The sequence below is a fragment of the Lupinus angustifolius genome, chromosome LG06, assembly GCF_001865875.1.
Source record: "Lupinus angustifolius cultivar Tanjil chromosome LG06, LupAngTanjil_v1.0, whole genome shotgun sequence".
Lineage (NCBI taxonomy): Eukaryota > Viridiplantae > Streptophyta > Magnoliopsida > Fabales > Fabaceae > Lupinus > Lupinus angustifolius.
Window position 1 is genome coordinate 9,639,830 of NC_032014.1, and position 17,896 is coordinate 9,657,725.

At 27.6% G+C, this 17,896-nt stretch overlaps 1 protein-coding gene across 1 annotated transcript; it reads right to left on the reverse strand.

Annotated features, from left to right (window-relative positions):
- LOC109350909 (HMG-Y-related protein A-like) lies at positions 5,283-6,665 on the reverse strand. The gene is made up of 2 exons (XM_019592219.1): positions 6,448-6,665; positions 5,283-6,291 (listed from the first exon to the last, which is right to left on the reverse strand). The coding sequence occupies exons 1-2, from the start codon at positions 6,613-6,615 to the stop codon at positions 5,677-5,679; spliced, it is 783 nt and encodes a 260-aa protein (XP_019447764.1). The 5' UTR covers positions 6,616-6,665; the 3' UTR covers positions 5,283-5,676.

A 17,896-nucleotide genomic window follows, 5' to 3' on the forward strand; every position in this document is an offset into this window, starting at 1 on the left:
TTAGAGAATCTACTAACTTGGGTAATATAACATGTTCATCTTGGGAAACATACAACTTTTTTTAGCCATATAATCAATCATCTCATATGCTAGTAGTAATACTATTTTCATATAAGATAATTGTACCTATAAATAAGTAAAAGCTCGTGTAAATTTCTCTATATGGCACTGATAATAATATAATATCTTGGAGCAACTTCTTGATTTGATGAACTGGAAATCTTTCACAATTTGTGCCTTGAGTAATAACATAAAATCAGCTCTTGTAGAATCTCATGCTGAAAAATAATTAAAGTGAATACAAGATATGGTTAAGTTTCTCAAAATAGCAAATATGCATATTATAATACTATTAATCAAAGGTAGAACATATGCAAACATAGTATACCTCATCCTATGATGATATCTTACATGCAGCCTTCACTTAAAAGTGAGTGTGATGCTGAAATGAATATAATGTGAGACTAACAATATTTTTTTTATGAATGCCTAGTAACCATAAACTTATAGATCCAAGAAAACTTACTCTATATTAATTCAAATAGTGTAATTGATAGATATGACTAAGATGTATAATAGTTCAAATAATTCAGAAGTTGTACGCAAAATTATTGAAAAATTGCTTAATTTATCCAATAAGCTTGATGAGATAATGACATACTAAACATGCATGGAAAAATAAGTTTCATTGAGTAAACTACACATTATAAGGGCTCATAGAAATGCAGTAAATAAAGTGCAATGGCTTAGAGAGTGAAAATATATGCTTAACTAAAATTATATACTTTTCATGTTAGGTTTAAGTTAGGCATACATTGTTGAATCATCCAATTTATTTGTCCTAGTTAAATCAGTAACTTTAGTTTGATAATTTGCAAGAGCATATTAGCATGTGTCTTTCTTGGTGAATGAGGATCTTCCTCGAGTCCCATTGTTCCCCCCAAATTAACCTTCTCATGCACTTTCTTATCATGCTTTGACCAAATCTAGCTAGTTGTTGTATGCTTGGATTGTGATGAGGTTATTCAGCCATAACTATTGCTCCTCCAAAATTTGCTTCATGCCTCCCTAAATTTTTAATTTGCCCAAAAAAATGTGAACTTTTTCCATGAAAATGTTACCTTTTAAGTAAACATTGAACTTAAAAAGCAACAAATAAGTTTTATCGACTAAGACTGTTATCAATAACACCAAAATAGATGCATACCTAAGATAACACCAAAAATGTTATCTTGAACTAAAAAACAGTAAATAAGCTTCATGGAGTAAAAACACCCAAAAAATGTTAACTTTTTTCATAAAAATATTATCTTTTTTGTAAATAGTAAACTAAAAAAGAATAAATAAATTTGATCCACTAAAAATGTTATCAATAACACCAAAATTGTTATCTTCAACTAAAAAAGAGTAAATAAACTTCATAAAAACAACTTTACCAAGTCACTTTCAAATTTTGAATTTGAAAATGAATGAAACTACTTTATTTTGTAGGAGGACAACTTTACCCCCTCAAAAAATAAAAAACCAACTATATGCTCAAACTCATTAACGTAATAACGTAGAGGTATAATAAATGACAAAAAAAAGAGTGTAATGACAAATTTAACCCTTAAAAAATCAAATGTCAATTATATAAAATGTCTATTTTGGTAATACTATAAGCCCATTACATTCTTATATAGATAGTAGACTTGCCAGTAGAACAAAACATTTTTATTTATAATACAACCTTGAAGGTTATAAATCCATGGAGTTCAATCATATTTCTCTCATAATAATTATATAAAATCATTTTAAAGTTTTTAGCCGCAAGAGTGAAAGTGATCGTGTAATGAATTATATTATACTTAATATGTTTTGCGTAGTTATTTTGTTGAGCTGATTTTGCCTTACTTCCACTTGCATGATATGCTATTTTGGCAACTAGAAAGATGTTATAGCTCTCAATGTGATTCTGATTTTTTTAAAAAGATTTCGTAAGAAATGCTTTACTTTAAAAGTGGATTTTGAAGAAAAAAACTATGACCATGTTAATCGCATCTTCATGCATTACACATGCTACAAAGATTTGTATTTTCTAAAAAGGGAGAAAGCTAGATTGCTGTGTCTTAAAGGTAGCTTGCCTATATTGGTTAGTGGAAGCCCAACAAATAAGGTTGATATTTAGAGAGGTCTTAATTATCTAGATCTCCTCAAAACATGCTTATTTCTTATAGATGTGAAAGACCTTAATGGTTTGTTATAAATGACTGTATAATTGGAAATATTTAAACTTTAATGGACAAATTTCAAAGCTACAATTTTAACAAAAGTTAGATTTTCTTTCTTAAATTTTATATTGCCCTTCCATACGTATAGTATTAGGCTAGTAGCCTTGGTACAATAGTTCAATGTTAGCTAGTAGTTATTAGTTTTATGTGTTCTTAGGTTGGTTATTAATAAGATATATATATATTTATATAAGCTTAGGTTATGAGACTCACTAGGTTTAAGGCAAACTTCAAAATTTTATTAGCATTTATAAGGATATTTACATATTATCTATCAATAAAATTCTCACATCGAGAACTACATTTGATTTGACTAAATTAAACTCTATTAATTCAACTAATCATAGTCTTTTCTAATGTGTTGCAACTCAATGTTATATATGTTCAAATTTGTATATACTAGAAATTATTTTGAAATTGATTAACTATACTGCATATATATACTAATTAGAATACAATAGTTATGCAACTTTGTATTAAAAAGACATCAAAAGGTAATTTAATATAATATAAAATATAGAACAAAAGGGGATATGAAGATATGTCTGTTATAGAATTGCATCAATTTCAATGATCTACTATTCATGTTCTTCATATTTGTTATAGCATGACCATCCATAACTTGATAAGTGATTTGAAGTTTTATGGGAAAATATGCCTTGAATCAGATTCCGTAAACAACATAGAGGAAGGATGAAAGAAATATCCTATCGAGGTAATCATATTTGCTTTGGACAATATGCTCTTCAGGCACTTGAGCCCGCGTGGATCACATCTAGACAAATAGAAGCGGGTCGTCGAGCAATGTCACGAAATGTCCGCCGTGGTGGACAAATATGGGTTCGCATATTTCCAGACAAACCGCTTACAGTAAGACTTACCGAAATGCGTATGGGTTCGGGAAAATGATCGACCTAGAATAAATTATGTTTTGGATTTAATGTCAAGGAATAGAATTAGATTTGATAGTCAACTAATCATCTTCATTTAACTCAAACTTTTTTGTGATTCATCATATGAATGACTAGAGTTTAAGAGAGATATAATTTACATCTCATTTCATTAAGGAATTAATGATGTATCATCATCTAACCATGATGATATTGATGTATAAATAAATATGTATGTTTGATCAATTGGGAGTGACAAACGATGGAGTCTAATCCCAATATTTATACCTCACTACAAATTCCCTGATGTCTTGTTTAACATCAATATAATAATCTCATTTTACGAACTTTTCAACTTCATACTATAAACCTTGTTGAAAGACATAATATCACTCAACCTAAAACTAAAGATCGGATGAATATGCTGATACTTTAATCTACTAGTTTGGGACAAATGAATTGGTATTTCATTACTAATTTAACAAATACAACTTATCTATAATTATGCTTCACATGAAAACTCTTGCTTATTTTTCATATCTAGAGAGCTATATTAGCAACTCTAGCTTTTAACATTGCGCTTTAGCCTTTCACTACCACAAAACGATAGCACTACCACTAAGACATCATTAACTCAGATGATATAGATTTAACAACAATTTATGTTAGATATTTACTGTCTAAGAGAACCTTACTGAGTCTGTGTGTCTTTCCACAAAAAATATGATTAATTTTGTAATAGGCTGTAGGGGTAGCTAGAAACAAAAAACTAGATATGACATGTAACATACGAACACAATTTCATGCATGATGGCCATGGGAGCATTTTGTTTTTACTTAGATTTGTATCAAGAAAAAAAGTCACCCTACTTCTCTAGTTCTCTATAATCTATATTCATATATATTCATCACCTAACCATGGAATCTTGACCGATTCATTGTTCTATTTTTCAAATTAAACAACAAGGTGCATTTCAAAAGAAAATTTTCATAGATGAAACACCAAAGTATAAAAATGAAAAATAAAAACTATAATTAAAAAAGCTTGGCACAAAACTCCTTTTATAATGGATCATAATACTTTATGTGTATAATCATATATGAGAATTTCGTTTGATCCTAGGTTCTCTCAAACCTATCCAACAGGTTAAGTTGCAAGCAGAAAAAACTGAGAAAGTAAAGAAAGGAAACCCTAAATACTAATACACTTCACACAAGCACGTAGTCACATGAAATAGTAGCACAGAAAAAAACTACTAGATAGAAATAAAACAAAATGGAAGAGGCATAGGGTATATTGAATAAAAGTTTTGAAAGGCACCAACATAAACATTAATAATGTATCTTAAGTAATTAAGCTTCAAAAGGTCAAATAAATAAACCAGAATAAAAAGGTAAAATAATTAAGCTTTTGTGATAGGATTATGCATGTGGCACGAAAATGCTCTGCATCTGTGTAGGGAATCGTAGCAGCTGAGGACGATACGGTTCTTCATAGGTAATTTCCTCTAGTGGCAAATCGATGTTCAAATTTGCAAGATTTTCAAGGTCACGAAGTGCTGCACGTGCTGTTATAGGACTCTCCCCGTTAAAATAAGTACCTAATACTGAAACAGATTCTCCAACTTTTGATTGCTGCAAATTACAAAATGGAGAGATATTATAACATATTTGAAATACTCATAAACACTTTAACATTCAAATCAAATATTGCTTCTACTTACAAAATATTGAATCCTCCTTTTTAGAATGTCATTTTCGGCCTTTTTCGCCACTTCAACATCAGCAGTTGATCCCTGCTGTCCCATAAAAAGTATGCAAAGGAATATATATGCAAATATTCAAATAAGAACAATAAAAAAGTATATATCGAGTATGTTCGGATGAACAAAAAAATGCAAATAGAACGAAAACATTGATATAGAACTTGTACATATGTTCTATAATCCATAAATTTTCTTAATCAAACTGCATATTCCTTTCATCTTAAATCATAGGGTATATTTCTCTGGTGCAAACAATTGAAACTTTAGCACCAATAGTATGTTATAAGCCACGCATAAAATTCAGAAGTTTTCAACCGACATTATCCTAAAATATTTTCATTTACTATCACCTCCACACAAAACCCCATCCAAGAAAAATGAATATTAATGTACAATGTTTTCTTCAAATTATCACAGCTAGTAATGTTTTATTCAAATGTAAACAAAGAAGTACAAGAATTCCAAAATAAAAACAGGTTATTATTATTTTCCATCTGCTTATAGTTAATACTATAAAACAGATGACTTTTTTCCCTCTCTCTTTGCTTGCTTAGTACAAAAACCATGTAAACCAAAAAAACTTATCACAAAAAGAGTATAATGTTTAGTATATTTAACTTTGGCAATAAAATCTAGCGCGAACTTTCCCGAATCCACCAAAAAAAAACATTAAAACCAATAGTTTACAACAAATGAGCACATCAATGATGAATCTAATAGAAAATAAATGCAACAATGCTGCTTATCTGATTAAGAGAAGCAAAACAAAAAGCAATAAAAGAAGTTAGGAAGTATCACCTCTGGACGGCCCACGGGCTTTCCACTAGATTTCTTCTTTGACTTCTTCCCCGCCACAGCAAGCTTCTTATCAGCACCACCACCTGCTGCAGCAGTAGCAGCACCAGCAGACGAGGCTATAACAGCATTCTTCCTGGGCCTCCCTCTGGGCTTGGGTTTCACTGCAGGCACAAGTGCTAGGGCATCAGCGGGCTTCGCTTGGGCCTTGAGACTGCTTGCCCTAGGTGGACGACCACGGCCCCTTTTCTTCACTTCAGTCACACCACCACCACCACCACTGGTGTTAGCATTCTGGGCTGGTTCAGGCTTAGCAATTTGCGCTGGTTGAGCAACTTGCTGAGCCTGTTCTGGCTCAGAATGCGGTTGGATAGATCCAGATGGGAGGTGGTAGGATCTTTTGACTAAGACTAGATGGCCGTTCTTCTTCAATGTCTTCAGGTTCTTAGTCAATAAGGCATCGTGATTGGCTGGAAGCTGGTCCTTATACACTTGTTCCATGTACTTGCATATCGCTCTCCTGCTCGAACCGTTCTTCTCTTTCAATGCCCCAATTGCTGTATAAATCATCTGAGCCACACAAACAAACAAATTCAAATTAGGTCATAGAAAACACTAGTAACTAACGGAAGAGATAGGTTTCAAAGCCATAAAATACATATATAACTCTAAAACCTTTCACATCGGTTCAAAACTCAACTCGTAAACAGAACTCGATAAAATTACCTCAGCATAAGAAGGGTTGTTGGCATTGCGTGGTTGAGAAGGAATAGCAGGAGGGTTGTTGGGTAATGGGTTATCGTTGAAGTTGGCAGAGGCAGGGTCATATATGTAATTATTGGCGTCGAAGGGAAAAGCAACGTTGGTGGGAGGAGGAGGAGGAGGAGAAGCCATGATAGGTTAAAGAGAGAAAAAGAGAATGAGAATGAATAAAACAAAGGAATGAGAAAAGGGTAGATTGGATAAATTGTATATATAGCGAAGAAAACTGAAGTGAAGTGTGCAATGCGTGATTCTAAAACACTGTGTGCTGCAGCTGGAAAATGGTAAGCAGGGCAAAAATAAGTCAAGGAAAAGAGTAAAGTGGTTTTAAATGATTTTGTTTATTACTTAAAAATATATTTATTTAATTAATTAAAAATAATTTTTATATTCCTACTTTTATTTCCTTACCTTATAAATTTAAATACATCATATTATCTATACTACTTATAAAGGGAAATCCAAAATAACCACCATCGTGTAATTTGTGGTTCTTTCTATTTCGTCCTCATTATATTTTAATTTTTACAAAAAAATTATATATAACTTAATGTTCCTCTCCACCTGATATATGCTCATATTATTTGGTTAATTATTTTTTATTCTTACATTATGACTATTAGTCTTTAATGTAGAATATTACACCAATCAAATAAATTCAACTGTATATTACAAATATTTAACACAAAATATTATGTTTGAAATTTATGACATACAAAATATACATTATAAATGATAAGAAAGCGGGTTAACAGACACGATACAAGCTAGTCTAGATAATTTATTTTTCTTAAATTGAAATGGACCTTTCCTTATTTAAATGATATGAAAAAATTAAAATATAATTTTATTCTAAAGTAAATTAAATAATATTAATTTTCATACTTCTTTGTTTCTTCAGTGGACAATATTTACTTTATTACTTTGAAGTGAAATTTTTACTTAAAATAATAAATATTTTATTCCTTAATTAATCATTAATAATAAAGAATTTTAACTTACTTACCTTAACGTTAATATATATTTCGTTAATAAGTGAATTTTTATTTTAAAACTTCAATTTAGTTTTTTGAGTAACAAAATAATATATATCTCCATTATAAATATTGTCAAATGAATTTTTTTATTTTCTTACCTTGAAATAAATACAAAATTATTTAATGACTAAATTTTTATTTCATCACATTTAAATTAATTTTGACTGAAAAATATCTATATATCACATTAATAAATGATTTATAATATTTTGATTTCCTTACCTTCAAACAAAATACACAATTATATAATAACTTAATTGTTATTTGATCACATTCAAATTACATTTTGACTAGCAAAATAAATATATATCACCTCAATAAATAACTTAAAATATTTTTTATTTCCTTAATATCAGCATAAAATTATTTAGTGACTAAATGGTACCTTATCATCTTGAAATAATTTTTTGATTAGAAAAATAAATAATTTATTTTTTATTTTCTATTTTTAAAAAGAAATATACAACTTTTTAACGATAAATTGTTTTAAAACATTTTTAGCCGAATTACACGTACCAATCAAAAAGATTTAATTTTCTTGATTTTTTTTAAATTAGTTCACATCAATATGATAAAACTTTTAATTTATCCTATTGCATACTGATTAATCGGTATCAGACTAATTTTTCGTGAGAAAAAAGTCTTATAACCTTTGCATACTCTTAAATATACTAAAGGTCATTTAATTAGGGTAAACACTAAACAGGAGAAACAAGTAAATATTTTATAGAATTTATAAGGTAGCTTATAAGAAAACTATCGAAACTTTCTAAATGATAATTTATATAAAGAAAAGTGAGATTGATAAATTTAAGAATACAATGTCTTTATTTATTAAAATTTAATAATAAAATTTATATATTCCAAATGTTCTTTGTGTTTTTTTGGAAAATATTTCTATTTATTAATTTTGAAATTCAAGAAAATATTAGCAACTAATATTTAATCATGCTCTTATTAATTAATTACTTTATGGGTGAAGAATATATAATTAAGTTATTAATCATGGTTAATAAGAAGATAAGAAGTAAATATGAAAAACAAAAAGAAACATTTAATTACATCAATCATGTTAGTAACATGAGAGAAACAACTCTGAAAGTGAATAATTATATATTCATAATAAGGTGGGAGATCCATTTTGTTATAAAAAATACTCCTCAATTACAGTATAAATGTCCATCTTATAAAAAAAATAGAAGTAATAATAGGGAACGGAGGAGTATCTATAATATAAAGTGATATTATTGTTAAAACTTAATACTAATAGTCATTAATAAGTAAATAGTTTAACGCTTATGATACCAATTCAAAATAATTTCATATTGCCTTTAATAGTTTAACATTAAAATTTGAAATTCAATACTTCTTTCATTAACATGCTAAAACTTTAAAAAGTAAAAAAGAGTTAATAGCAAATAATTCACTTATTGATGCCAGCTGAATATTACACATATTTTTTTATGATTCTTATCATTCATAGATCAAATATTATTGTTCTTACTAATTTAACGGTCTTTCTTTAATTAAATAATACAAATTTTAATTTATGACATACAAAATATACATTATAAATGATAAGAAAGCGGGTTAACAGACACGATACAAGCTAGTCTAGATAATTTATTTTTCTTAAATTGAAATGGACCTTTCCTTATTTAAATGATATGAAAAAATTAAAATATAATTTTATTCTAAAGTAAATTAAATAATATTAATTTTCATACTTCTTTGTTTCTTCAGTGGACAATATTTACTTTATTACTTTGAAGTGAAATTTTTACTTAAAATAATAAATATTTTATTCCTTAATTAATCATTAATAATAAAGAATTTTAACTTACTTACCTTAACGTTAATATATATTTCGTTAATAAGTGAATTTTTATTTTAAAACTTCAATTTAGTTTTTTGAGTAACAAAATAATATATATCTCCATTATAAATATTGTCAAATGAATTTTTTTATTTTCTTACCTTGAAATAAATACAAAATTATTTAATGACTAAATTTTTATTTCATCACATTTAAATTAATTTTGACTGAAAAATATCTATATATCACATTAATAAATGATTTATAATATTTTGATTTCCTTACCTTCAAACAAAATACACAATTATATAATAACTTAATTGTTATTTGATCACATTCAAATTACATTTTGACTAGCAAAATAAATATATATCACCTCAATAAATAACTTAAAATATTTTTTATTTCCTTAATATCAGCATAAAATTATTTAGTGACTAAATGGTACCTTATCATCTTGAAATAATTTTTTGATTAGAAAAATAAATAATTTATTTTTTATTTTCTATTTTTAAAAAGAAATATACAACTTTTTAACGATAAATTGTTTTAAAACATTTTTAGCCGAATTACACGTACCAATCAAAAAGATTTAATTTTCTTGATTTTTTTTAAATTAGTTCACATCAATATGATAAAACTTTTAATTTATCCTATTGCATACTGATTAATCGGTATCAGACTAATTTTTCGTGAGAAAAAAGTCTTATAACCTTTGCATACTCTTAAATATACTAAAGGTCATTTAATTAGGGTAAACACTAAACAGGAGAAACAAGTAAATATTTTATAGAATTTATAAGGTAGCTTATAAGAAAACTATCGAAACTTTCTAAATGATAATTTATATAAAGAAAAGTGAGATTGATAAATTTAAGAATACAATGTCTTTATTTATTAAAATTTAATAATAAAATTTATATATTCCAAATGTTCTTTGTGTTTTTTTGGAAAATATTTCTATTTATTAATTTTGAAATTCAAGAAAATATTAGCAACTAATATTTAATCATGCTCTTATTAATTAATTACTTTATGGGTGAAGAATATATAATTAAGTTATTAATCATGGTTAATAAGAAGATAAGAAGTAAATATGAAAAACAAAAAGAAACATTTAATTACATCAATCATGTTAGTAACATGAGAGAAACAACTCTGAAAGTGAATAATTATATATTCATAATAAGGTGGGAGATCCATTTTGTTATAAAAAATACTCCTCAATTACAGTATAAATGTCCATCTTATAAAAAAAATAGAAGTAATAATAGGGAACGGAGGAGTATCTATAATATAAAGTGATATTATTGTTAAAACTTAATACTAATAGTCATTAATAAGTAAATAGTTTAACGCTTATGATACCAATTCAAAATAATTTCATATTGCCTTTAATAGTTTAACATTAAAATTTGAAATTCAATACTTCTTTCATTAACATGCTAAAACTTTAAAAAGTAAAAAAGAGTTAATAGCAAATAATTCACTTATTGATGCCAGCTGAATATTACACATATTTTTTTATGATTCTTATCATTCATAGATCAAATATTATTGTTCTTACTAATTTAACGGTCTTTCTTTAATTAAATAATACAAATTTTCAACATATTTAATTTATTGTTTTAACTTACATTTGGACAAGATTTTTTATTTTTGTATCATTCCTATGTAGTCGTATTATATTATTATTAATAATTTAATTTACTCTATCGTCACACTTTAATTATCTCTTTACTAACCTTATTTTTCATATTATTTGTTACTCTAGGAAATAAAAAATTCATATTTTTCTTTGTTCATTATTTTGTCTTATATTATCCTATATTAATGGCTCAACATTTTATTTGAAATTTAAAATAATTTGGATAATCTTAATGTATATTATAAGGGATATTTTAGTTAAAACTGCATTATTTTGTATTGCAGTTAACATGTTATGATTATCTTATTTTGTGTGTATTACATTATTGTTACAATTAAATGGAAAGGAGAGGATAATTAACTATATGCAAAATCAAATTGAATAAGATTTAATATTAATTTCTATGATAATAGTTTATTATATAAGACCACTAATAGCTGGAATTGAGTAATAATGTTACAATATCTGATGATATGAAAATTCATTAATTTCACTAATAATTTGAATTAAGTTTTTATATCAATAAATATGTGTTCACCAATTCTCAATACAAAGATATTATTTCTTTTGTAAAAGTTAAAATTCATCATCAAATATACAAAAAAAAACATTAACTTTGTCTAGTATATTGTCACTAATTTTCCTTCAGTAATTTTAAAAGGAAATTCATTTTATAAGTAATTATAATTCATTATTAAGGATATTTATATGTGTGATACTAATATAAACTCTTATTAATTCTTGAAATTTAATAATAGAATGTCATCAGTATGTGTAATCTAGTGATGATATTTTAAAGAAAATTAATAATATTTTTAATTTGATATTTTAAAAATCGACTACGAATAAAAGTTTATTTGAAGAACTCATTCCATTACATCTAAATTAATCATATAGATGATTTGAGATCATGTTTCACTAGTTGTGAACAAAAGGCATAATATCATAAAGAAGAATCTCAATAAGTGTCTATGGGATATTATTTAAGAAAGTTAATACAGTGGCTTTGTATTTAAAAGAAATACATAAACTATTTTAAGAAGTATTGGACTTGGATTTCCAATATTAATTTACTCAATTTATACATTTTAAATAATGTTTTTATAACACTTATCAACATAGTTCTGATTAATTGGTTGTTGATATTAATAATTCTAGTTGAATATAATGATATTTATATGCGTGATACTAATATAACTTGTTATTATTTTTGAAATTTAATAATATAATGTCATTAGGATGCGTAATCTAGCAATAATATTTTAAAGAAAAATAATCTTTAAATAACTTATTTGATATTTTAAATATTGACTACAAAGAAAAGTTTATTTGAAGAACTCGTTGCATAGAATCTAAATTGACCATATACATAATTTGACATCATGTTAACATTTGATATGTAAAGCATCATAATAAAGAAAAATGATAAGTATTATACTTATATAAATTACACAATTTATATGTTTCAAAAACAATGTCCTTTATGACCATAGTTATTAAAACTATATCATCCAGTTGAAGAAGAGGAAAATCTGCGAATGAGTCCTCATAACACTATTGTATGATAATTATAATGGATATACAATTAAATTGATCAAATCATATCATATCTCTCAAAATTAGTTTAAGTTGATTTCTTATTGTATTATCTTCTTTTTTTATTATTCACGAAAAATAGTATAATATTAATGAAATTACGGTACAAAGTTAAAAAATGGAATTTGATTAGGATTCCTTGTCCGTCTTATCCATATGGTTTTCCACAAAGTGGTGATGAAGGGTATAACTTATATAAATCTTTCTATTTTTCAATTTGATCCAACCCATTCATTCATAGAGTTATTTACTCTATCGTCGACATTTATATAACATCTCAAACATAGGGACAAGTTGTCAATTTTAACAGAAAATCTATAACAATTTTCGCATTCAACACAGAAATGCTTGTATTTTTTAGTTGATTGAGATCATTAGAACTTTCTCTTATACTTAAATCACTATCATTTGTATCATTTATGCTAGTTATTATTGTTAGGTATTAGTAGCCTATGAACACCTAGAAGGGGGGTTGAATAGGTATGGCAGTTAAAGTTTACCGCTTTTTATCAACAACCCAATTGCTGGAAAAATGGTTCAGTTAATCGATTAACAGAACTGTTTAATCATTAACCTGATGCACATAACAGATTCAGTTTAAACAGGCAAATTGCACAACAATTAAGATACACTTGAACATATATATTTCAGATATTTTTGCGCACAAGTATTGTCTATATAGCAGTAAACAAATATCCAATTTCTTAAGTATAGATTCAATGTATTATGGCAAGAAAACAGTTAAAGAACAATGAAAGAAAGAACAGTGCAAAAAGGATGGATTTTTATCCTGGTTCGTTTGCGGTCCACTGCAAACTACATCCAGGCCTCCCTTTCTGGATCAGGGAGATTTTCTTTCTTCACAATATTAAATTAAGAATACAATTACCAATTCAATTTACAAGCACAATAGATACTCCCTTCTTGATATCTAGGATATCTAAAACCTGGTTTGACTCTACCCTTTTGCCTCTTGAGAAAACCTTTCTCGCGAACTAGCCCTAACCAAGAATCTTATCCTCAAATCAAGACCTCCCTACATTGGTGGAGAACTTCAATCTCTATGGTGATCTTACACCACGAGACAGATCCAGACTACACAAAACACACGTTAAATTCAAGGTACACTAAGCACAAAATGCTTAAGATATTACAATATAAAGGCTCTAAGATTAACCCTTATTCTAATCAGTTAAGTCATCAATGTAAGAATGACTTAATCAATTATCATTATACAAATGGTTTCTTTCTATCAAAATCTAATGCATGATCATGTGAACAATATTAAAATGAACATGAAACTATGTAGAAACAGAAAGCATCTTAATGCAGAAACAGCATAATCTCTCTTCTCACACATGCAACTCTCGTGCAGAAAAATAGATAAAAACACGTATGCAAATGCTCTCTAAAACATCCATAAACAAATAGAATGAATGCTTATGAGTTCTAAGTGAAGCCTCGTATTTATAGCATGAAGAATAAGTGGTTTAAGCCGTTGCAAAATCAGTTAACAGTTAAGCAGTTACAACAGCAGAAACATATTTCAGTTATAACATAAAACAGACTCGTTAATCGACTAAGACTACATATTTAATCGATTAACGAACTTATAGAATGACACACAAGTCAGTTAAAACAGAAAACACATATTCAACAGAAAATCAGTTATGTTTATCGATTAAGCTACCACTTTAATCGATTAACTGGAGCAATTATGCATATTTTTCAAAAGGCAAATTTCTCATATGTTATGTACAATATATATACATGCTCTACCAATTATATTATGCCTGATATGCATATATGACATGTATGGTATATGCATAAACATACGATTAACTAGATGATGTTTCTCATGAATATGATAGTTCAATTAAGATGGCTTAAGAGACTAGCATCTAGGTTCACCTAACCTATCCTCACTTACTACGGCACACATCCCAGACTACTTAGATTATAGACTCAATTTATATCCTAGTCTAGATATGACCAAATGAGCATACATGTTGATTGTTGAGTCATCTTCAAGCTTTGTCAGAACCTTGTCTTCATCAAAACATAGGCTAAGATATGCTAGTGTTATTCTTGACACTTTGCACTTTCAATTATAGTAGAACTATGGTTTTCACTCCAACTTATACCCTTACCACAAATGCAACTATAAAGGGAATTGTCATTGTTTTTATCATTATCACCTAAAACTCAACTATCAGTACATATTCGAAAATGAAGATAACCTTAATGCACAAATGATACAAATTCTTGATTTATCTTAATATATCTCTTTGTTCGAAAATCTATATCTTGAATTGATGTCCTTTCATCAAATCCTCCTAAATTGCGTTGATTTAGCGGAAAGATTTCACTTCATAACCATGTCACATCCTGAATTTGATAAAATATGATGGATTAATACGATATTTTTAAATACATAATTATCTTGAATATTATAATTAACTATTTCTTTATTTTTCTATCGCAAAAGAACAAAAGAAACATCTTATTCTTTCTTCAACAATTTCTAATCCCTAGTGGACATCTCACTAGGATTTGAATCCATATGAAGTTTTATAAGCCCAAAAGTTATTTCACAAAATAATCCATTTTTTCAGGCTTATTGGTTTTGTAATGAAAAGTATAGGGTTTTGTTACCTCCCCAACTATCTTTCCATTAGATACAATCTTTTTGCCTAATAACTTATTTGTTATGGAGAAACTAATCCAATTTGGAGTTATCAATGTTGTTTTTTATACGATATCTGCGATTTCTCGCGATTTGTAATCCAATACACAAATTAATAGGTTCTGTTAATTAGTTATATATTTTGTATTATCAACGATTTCCACGGAAGGTGGAAAAAAATGTCTTAGGCAATTACAAATCCAAGACCTTTGACAAAAATAGATGGGTCCTGAGTTCCATACAAATTATTTTTTATACAATTTCTTTCAAATTCGTTAAAATTTTATGGACTGATTCTTGAATACCTACTAATATCGAATATTCATATGGTATTTTCTCATATTTTACACGTATGATACATGTTCGCTTAACAAACAAATATTTTTTTATTCACCACTCTATTAGTATAACTTGTTGTTTTGTCTACTCGTTCCATTCTAGATCAGTTGTGGTCTTACAAACTCTACTCATGGCATAGACGAACCAATTGCTTCGTAAAAAATTGTAAAAAAAATATGTTCATTCACTAATAATTGTTACCTTGTTAAATAAAAAGTATTTTTTGAAATTTTATATTACCTTTACGAACTTAATTTCAATTTCAATAAGCAAATATATTATGGTTACAAAAGTTCTATCTATCACATATAGGCTTAAGGACATCATGGCATAACTAGAGGTAAAGTTATCTACAAAGGAACATCTTATCATCGAGCAATGAGTAAACAAGCCTCATATTAATGATTAATAATATATAATGATTACTACTGGGAAAAAACAAAATTAAATTTAAAAATACAAAAGTATTTTTTATTTAGTTGACATAGACTCATTGATATATATATTTAAGTAATCTCTACATTATTTCACCAATTAATAATCCAAGATTCCAAAATTTTATTAAATAGTAAAAAATGCATGAAGGTAAAAAATGATAGATGTAAGATACAGAAGGGGAATGAATGCTTTCTTTCTTTTTGCCAATTTTTGTTTTATTTATTGAACTCAGCATCACCTCGTCCATCAAACTCTATATGATAATAATATTTCTATCAAGCGAAAGTTTTATTACAATGGACAATAGAGATGACATAGTCGTTAGTTGGTAGATGAAGATGAAATTATTAGAGCTGATGTTCCTTTTTGAAGGGCATAATCGAAGTATAGTGTCGAACAAGTAGGTGAAATTATTGAGTTCTTTGGTCGCGAACTCAAAGAATTTAGTTATAATGATCTTGCTACTATATTAAAATATGCTAGACATGCTCAATTGGGTAAAACATTTGAATTAAATTGCGCTACTTAGAAATGGGGTAACATTTTTCATAGCGGTCAAGCTCCCTTCTATCCTTGCAATCGAGGGTCAATTTTCGTCTGGATCAAAGAAACCTTTGCACGTCTCTGTTGTCTTTTGGGAGGCCTATGCCCAATAAAAACTGTCTACCTAGAATTGTACCTCAACGCATAGGTCCTAACACAAGGTTAGAATCTAGCTCTTCCATAGTGGTATATACATAGAAGTACATTTTAAGAAACAACTCTTTCTATCTAATAGAAAAGGATCCCATGATCCTGAGCTGTTCTTAACTGAGATCTAAATCTCAAGTTTGTCTATAAAGAGCATATCTAATTATATTAACGTCTATAATAGATTTTTTTTTTTTTGGATAATACTAATCAATAAGGCCACAAAATAGAAGTTTGATTAAATATGAATAAAGATATACAAACAAGAACCATCCTCAACGAAAAAGTAGAAAAAATGGGGTTGCTAAGTAATACGACTCCTTGAATCTAATCTTCTGCAAAAAGTAAGAAATTCTGCATATTTTGGCGAGTTCAATATGAAGAAAGGGTTGCTGCCTCGGGGAATTTGGGATAAATTCATGAGGTAACAAGAGGATTCAGTGCAAAGACAAGTTTAGCTTAGTGTTTCTAGGATAATGGTCTAATTCTTCATATCTATCGTGTAGTACATGTAATTATCAATAGACATTAATTGTTACTCGAATCGCAAACAACCAATTAGAGATGGTCATAATAAGGTTTACAAATTATTTTCAAGTTTAATTGAAGGCAAAACAGACGATTTTTCAGAATCTACTTGGCAACCAATTGCAGTACAATAAAGTTAGAATTCACTAGTTATTGCATATGCTTGCCAAATCTAAAAAACCATAGGTTATTTGTATTATTCTAAAACACCCACCTACAATACCATTCAATATTTCTTGGCCCATTATTGGCTAAACCACCTAGGCATTAGAAAATAAAAGAATTAATGTTTTTTCCAAATGACACAAACCCAAACATTATATTTAATAGTTATTTATAATATAGTTAGTCATTGAATCATTTTAATGATTGAGTTATATATTAAAAATAATATTTGAGTTAAATTTTAATAAATACATTTTAATAAATGCAATAGAAATATAATGAGAAAATTCATTTCTCATATTGTTCTGGTCAGTAGTAATATGATACCTGAAGTTCGTCCCTCTCTCACCACTTTAGTTTCATGTTTTTATTACCTAGAAACTAGAATCATACAAACATATTCATAAACGATTCACATACATATAAACATATAGATAGATGTGTGCATGAAATATATTTTGTAAAACGTT

Bases quoted from the DNA above. Each gene is read 5' to 3' on its own strand.
- LOC109350909 (XM_019592219.1), bottom strand. From the start codon at position 6,615: ATGGCTTCTCCTCCTCCTCCTCCTCCCACCAACGTTGCTTTTCCCTTC. The intron at 6,292-6,447 runs GTAATTTTATCG...TGTGTGGCTCAG, and splicing joins ACAACCCTTCTTATGCTGAG to ATGATTTATACAGCAATTGG.